Source organism: Mustela putorius, unplaced genomic scaffold (assembly GCF_011764305.1).
Source record: "Mustela putorius furo isolate JIRA1106 unplaced genomic scaffold, ASM1176430v1.1 tig00000174_pilon_pilon_pilon, whole genome shotgun sequence".
Taxonomy (NCBI): Eukaryota; Metazoa; Chordata; class Mammalia; order Carnivora; family Mustelidae; genus Mustela; species Mustela putorius.
The window spans coordinates 32,333,265-32,339,264 of NW_025421304.1; the positions used below are offsets into that span (position 1 = coordinate 32,333,265).

At 44.8% G+C, this 6,000-nt stretch overlaps 1 protein-coding gene across 2 annotated transcripts in view; it reads right to left on the minus strand.

Moving 5' to 3' along the window:
• Window positions 1-4,995, minus strand: part of GLG1 (golgi glycoprotein 1) — a 161,386-nt gene extending 156,391 nt beyond the window's left edge. Inside the window, exon 1 of one of the 2 annotated variants that reach the window (XM_045076303.1) lies at window positions 4,521-4,995. In XM_045076303.1, the coding sequence (XP_044932238.1) occupies window positions 4,521-4,961 (441 nt within the window). In that variant the 5' untranslated portion in view covers window positions 4,962-4,995. The remainder of the gene's footprint in view (window positions 1-4,520) is intronic. The other variant, XM_004754076.2, reaches the window with a different exon arrangement.
• Between the last annotated feature and the right edge of the window lie 1,005 nt (window positions 4,996-6,000).

A 6,000-nucleotide genomic window follows, 5' to 3' on the forward strand; every position in this document is an offset into this window, starting at 1 on the left:
GCATACTTGAAATTTCCCATATTAGAAAGTTTTATGTTTTAAAACCTAACAAGAACAGGGGCACCTCGCTGGCTCAGTCATTAAACATCTGCCTTTGGCTCAGGTCATGATGCTGGTGTCCCGGGATCAAGCCCCCACATGGGGCTCCCTGCTCTATGTGAAGCCTGCTTCTCCCTCTCTTCCCCACTCTTGCTGTCTCTCACTATCTCTGTCTCCCTCTCAAATAAATAAAATCTTAAGTAAATATGTTAAAAAAATAAAATCTAATAAAAACAGTTTTTAAAAAAGCCCTAAGAAAAATGCACATCATTAATAAACTCCTCCCAAGAAACCAATGTCTCCATCCGAACTTCTAAACACATGATAATACCAGTCATTTCGGTCAAAAATACATAAGTATTTTAAAATTACTCTCAACATAAAGCATGTTTTATCTTGGGGTGCCTGGGTGGCTCAGTCATTAAGGATCTACCTTCAACTCAGGTCATGATCTCAGGATCCTGGGATCGAGCTCTGCATCAGGCTCCCTGCTTGGTGGGAAGCCTGCTTCTCTCTCTCCCACTTCTCCTGATTGTGTTCCCTCTCTTGCTGTCTCTCTCTGTCAGTAAGTAAGTAAATCTTAAAAAAAAAAAAAAAAAAAAAAAAAAGGCATGTCTTATCTCTTAATGTATTAACTACTAACTACATAGCAGTACTTTCTCTTTCTTTGGTATTATTATTCCTCCACCTGCTAAAATAGCCCAGGGTATATTTTTCCTTTTTCCCCTTTATGGATTCTATTTATTTATTTTTAAAGATTTTATTTATTTATTTGACAATGAGAGAGCATGAGCAGGGTGAGCAGCTGGCAGAGGGAGAAGCAGGCTCACTGGTGAGCAGGGAGCCCTAGGAAGGGCTCCATCCCAGGACCCTGGGATCATGACCTGAGCCGCTTAATCGACTGAGCCACTCAGGTGCCCAGGCCTTTATACATTCTTGTTATATTTTTTATGACTAGCACTACTAGTTCTGTATGTATATACATGTGTGTAACCTGACATGCATGTACACATGTATATACACAACACATGTAACACACACATGTTACCACATCAACTATCCTATCATTACTACTATTACATCTACTATTTAACAGTGGACCCACTGGGTATACTTGACCTTTTAAAAAGCATGACTCATCTGAAAGGGTTAAAAAAAAAAAATCCCTCTCATGACACACAACCTTCAAAATAGCACCCAAAATGACTGAGGGAAAGCTGTGAACTATAGTCCATGTTCAGATTTACTGTAGTTACAGATTTTGTTGGCATATGTTATGATATGTTAGACACAATGAAATTACCAGCTGTAATTATTTAAAGGTAGCCATAAATACCTTCAAATAAAGTTTGTAAGTGAACTACTACATAACTTTGAGCACTACAGTAGAGACAATCTTAAAATATTTGAGCTCAAGACTTAATCTAACACGGGGAACCTGGGTGGCTCAGTTGCCTGAGCATCTGCCTTAGGCTCGGATTGTGATCCTGGGGTCCTGGGATCGAGCCCTGCCTGGGGCTCTCTACTCGGTGGGGAGCCTGCTTCTCCCTCTCCCACTGTCTGCTGCTCACTCTTCTCGTGCTCTCTCTCTCTGTGTCAAATAAACAAAATCTTTAAAACAAAACAAAAAACTAAACCTTAAAAAAAAAAGACTTAACCTAACACTGTATACCCCATGTTGTTTCAAAATAAAAATGTCTACTACCATTTAAACACTCACATGCTTTGCCTCTCCATAATTCTAATAGCAAGTACACAGAGAACAGCCTTCTCCAAATTAGTATCCAAAGGGATAAAGGAAACAACAACAACAAAACAAACAAAAAACAAAGAAAACCCAAAGGGATATAGAAGCAGATTATATCAAATTCCCTATCAAGCAGTACTACTTACCAAAAAACAAATGCAAAACATGTTCCATAATTTCACTTTAAATGTGCCTAGGCAGTTTCTTTCTTTAATTCAGGTATGTTCTTTCAAACACATAAATCAGATTTAACTAATTCTCAAACTATGTGGATTTAAATGTTCTTCTGCTGTCTTTAAAGAAAAAAAAGTTTAAAAACAGCTCCACTTGGGGCGCCTAGGTGGCTCAGATGGTTAAGCATCTGCCTTTGCTCAGGTCATGATCCCAGGGTCCTGAGATCAAGCCCCGCATTGGGCTCCCTGCTCAGCGTGAACCCGCTTCTCCTTCTTCCACTCCCCCTGCTTGTGTTCCCTCTCTCGCTGTATATATCTCTCTCTATATCAAATAAATAAATATTTAAAAACAAAACAAAACAAAAACAGCTCCACTTCCAGAAGCTTGGTAGGCTAAGTCCCTACAGCATGCAACTCTTGACTTCAGGGTTGCGAGTTCAAGCCCCCATTGGGTATGGAGCCCACTTACAAATTTAAAAAAAAAGATAGAAAAGAAAATAGGTCCACCTCCCGAAGAATATACACAATCGTTCATGGTACCTTTTTTTCAACTTTTATGTATATAAAATTAGAGGAAAATTAACTAAACTGTAAATTTGGAAAGATCTGGTCCCCAAAATACCCCCACTTCCAATTTACATAACACGTTTTCTTCCTGTGGAGTATAAAACTGACTTCATTAGTATATTTATCCTCAATCTGTTGGCAATATTTATTGAGTCTCAGTACTGAATTAGGTACTCTGGAAAGTTACAAAGGAAATACAGGACCTAGTAACTACGCTCGAAGAACTTAAATACCCATCTCCACAAAGGAGAAAAAATGTAGTTACTGAAACAGTATCCTTGCCGAGAATCTTACAATCAAATGTGGAGCAGGGACTCCATTTTCAAGCCAGTTTCCTTGCACTAAGTAATCCAAGACAGTACCCACAAAATTAAACAGACTCCAAAAGTGATCAAATCTGTTATTTATGGATTACATATGCTGCTACACACTTCTACTGCATGACAAAGGAAGCCTGCTCCTGTAAGTAGAGCTTTCCAAATGTTCCTAAGCACACAAAGAAAGAGACATGTTCTCCGAGCATTGGCCACTTTTTGCCACTTTGCCTAATAACATCCTACTTCTGCCACAAACCACTAACAAAGTGTTTGATCACCAATATTAGGGTCTTACTCTGAGGGAACATTGATTATATATCCTCAAATACCAAATAAAAAATTCCAAAAAGGCTGACAGTTAAGAATCTCAGCTGTATCTACTAGAGAAGTAGCTGAAGAATAAACAGTAACAATGAATCCTCCTAGTCTTTAAATTGTAGAAGAGAAGTCATCTGTGGTCCCGCATTTCTGTTGGCTCAGAAAATTTCCTTTCTGTCTTCAGATTATGTATGTCACTCCCCCTTGTGAATTCTCTGTATAGAATACGAGAGCAGGTATCAAAGTGGATGGGAGGGCGAGCGGAGTGGGGGAAATATTGCCAAGACTAGCAATTTTCTACAAACCAGTGATCTTCCCATGGTCCCATGTCCATGGTCATGAACATCTTAGGCAATTCTGATGATACAATTTCCCAAACAAAACTGTATCAAGCAGCAGTTTCATTCTATTTGTTAACCTTTAGGTCTAATTCTATACACCTAACCTTAAACAAACAAAACAAAAAAACCCCACAAGCCTACCAGAGTTGCTCCCAAACTTTGAGAACTGTCAAATAAGTCCGCAGGATTAAATCTAGAGAAGACATGTCAGTTAACTGACTCACATTATAGAATATCAACTCTAGATTTCATTAAAAGCTACTATTAAAATCATATTCAGACGTCAGAAAGGCAAGATCCCACAACCCAATCACAAATACTGTACAGGTATTACAGCTTCGACTGCTGTCCCAACTTTTCAAGCTTTGGGACTCTAATTTACTTGAGGTAATAGCTTGAGATTCACTACGAATTGATCAAAATAAATGAAGGGGGGGGGAAGGACATATATCAGTTTCAACACCGTATTTGATAATAGGAATTTGCTAAATTACAAAAGAACGGGGTAGAGACAGTGAATTCGGTACTGACTACAATACACATCAGAACTGAACCTGAGTTACCTAAACAAACGTTATCTACTGCCAATAAACAGATCATTTCTTAACAGCTTAAGTACGCCAACCATTTTTTCATATTTAAAAAGGGCTGCTACGAACTGTCCGAGTCGAAACAAATAGCCAAATTCTAAGCAGGTCTTCGGCGAGGAGCCACTGTGCTAAGAGCATCACACAAAAGACCGGAGCAAACATAAACACGCTCTGGGCCTTCGCAGACAGCGGCCAGGAGCCAGGGTCTGAATCCCAGACCCCCGCACCAGGGAGGGAAGGAGGGGTGGGGGGTGGGGTCCTCTTCTCGGAATGCGCTGGGGAGCTAGTTGGAGACGGGGAGGGAAGGAGCGAGCGCAGTACAGAGGAAGAGAGAGAAGCAGCGGACCGGCGTCAGCGGCTTCCAAGGCCGGCAACACCCTCGGGCCCGCACCAGGCCTGGCCCTCCCGGCCCCGTCCCGCCTCCTCACCTCCCTCACGTCCTGCAGGCACTCGAGCACCGCCAGGTTGTTGCTCCAGGTGTGCTTGGGGCACACACGGGTCACGTCCTCCCTGCACGACTCTTCCTCTGCCAGCTTCCAGCCCCCGCCAGCCCCTCCGGGCCCCGCTCCGCCCCGCCGGGCCGGAGGCCCACCCGCCGGGAAAGGCGGCTGCGGCGGCTGAGGCGGTTGCTGCGGCTGCTGCTGCTGGTGCTGGAGCTGAGATGACTGAGGCAGCTGGAGCAGCGGCTGACCCGCCGGCCCGCCGCCTCCAGTCTGCCCTACAAAGGACGGAAAGTTGGCCCCGGGGCCCTGGCCCTGGCTGTGGCCGCCCTGGGCCGGGACTTTCTGGGCCCCGGCCGCCGCGAGCAGCAGCAGCTGCAGCGCCGCCGACAAGCGGAACATCCTCCGTACACGTCCACACGCCGCCATCTTGGGTCCGCGGCGAGCTCGACGCACCCGCCGGCGCCGCGTATTTAAATGAGGGGGCGGGGCCCGACAGGGCCCGGCCCGAGCCCCTCCCCCGCCGGCGCAGACCCGCGAGTCGGGAGCGGAGCCCTGGAGGAGGCTGCGCTTGAAGCGGCCCACGCCCTGGGTCCCGGAGGCTCTTTGCGGGGGGAATTACTGGAGCTCCTTAAAAAGCCTGGGCTGGACGGCTTTACCTCATTCCCCTGGTTGTCGTCACAGAAAAATAAAGAGGAATCGGGATTGCCACAACCAAGATGGCTGGTAGAGTATGTCGCCTGTTCAGTGACTGGGGGGAAAAAACAAAAACAAAAACTTTGTGTGTAGAGGTGAACTATACACGACCAGGGTATTCCGAAATTAAGAGTCTCTTCTTGCATCTCTTCCTGCTGCTTTCCACCTGCCTCAGAATCTTTCTTACCCAGGGAAGAAGGCAGTCTTGAAAAATGGTTAGGAGCAAAGGTTCCGGGATAAGAAGGGAGTTGGTTATAATCTTTGCTCCCCTGCAGACTGGGCAAGTCCTTTAACTCTCTGAGCCTCATTCTTCTCGTCCCATGAAGACGCGGAGGAGCTCCAATGTGAAATATAGTTGTGAGGACCAGAAAAAATAATAAGGGAAAGTACCTGGCCCACAATATAGAGCTCAAAAATTTGTATCCAATATTATTACTCAGTTGGGAAGCCTTTTGTGCCGCAATCCTGATTATAAATCAGAACTTAACCCTGTGTTTATTTTTTTTAAAGATTTTTTACTTTATTTATTTGACAGAGAGACATCACAAGTAGGCAGAGAAGCAGGCAGAGAGAGAGAGAAGGAAGCAGGCTCCCTGCTGAGCAGAGAGCCCGATGCGGGACTCGATCCCAGAACCCTGAGATCATGACCTGAGCCGAAGGCAGCGGCTTAACCCACTGAGCCACCCAGGCGCCCTTAACCCTGTGTTTAAAGGAGGAGAAGAAAATAGCAAAACGGAAGAAAATAGGTGTCAGGTCAAGTCTCTGCCTTGGG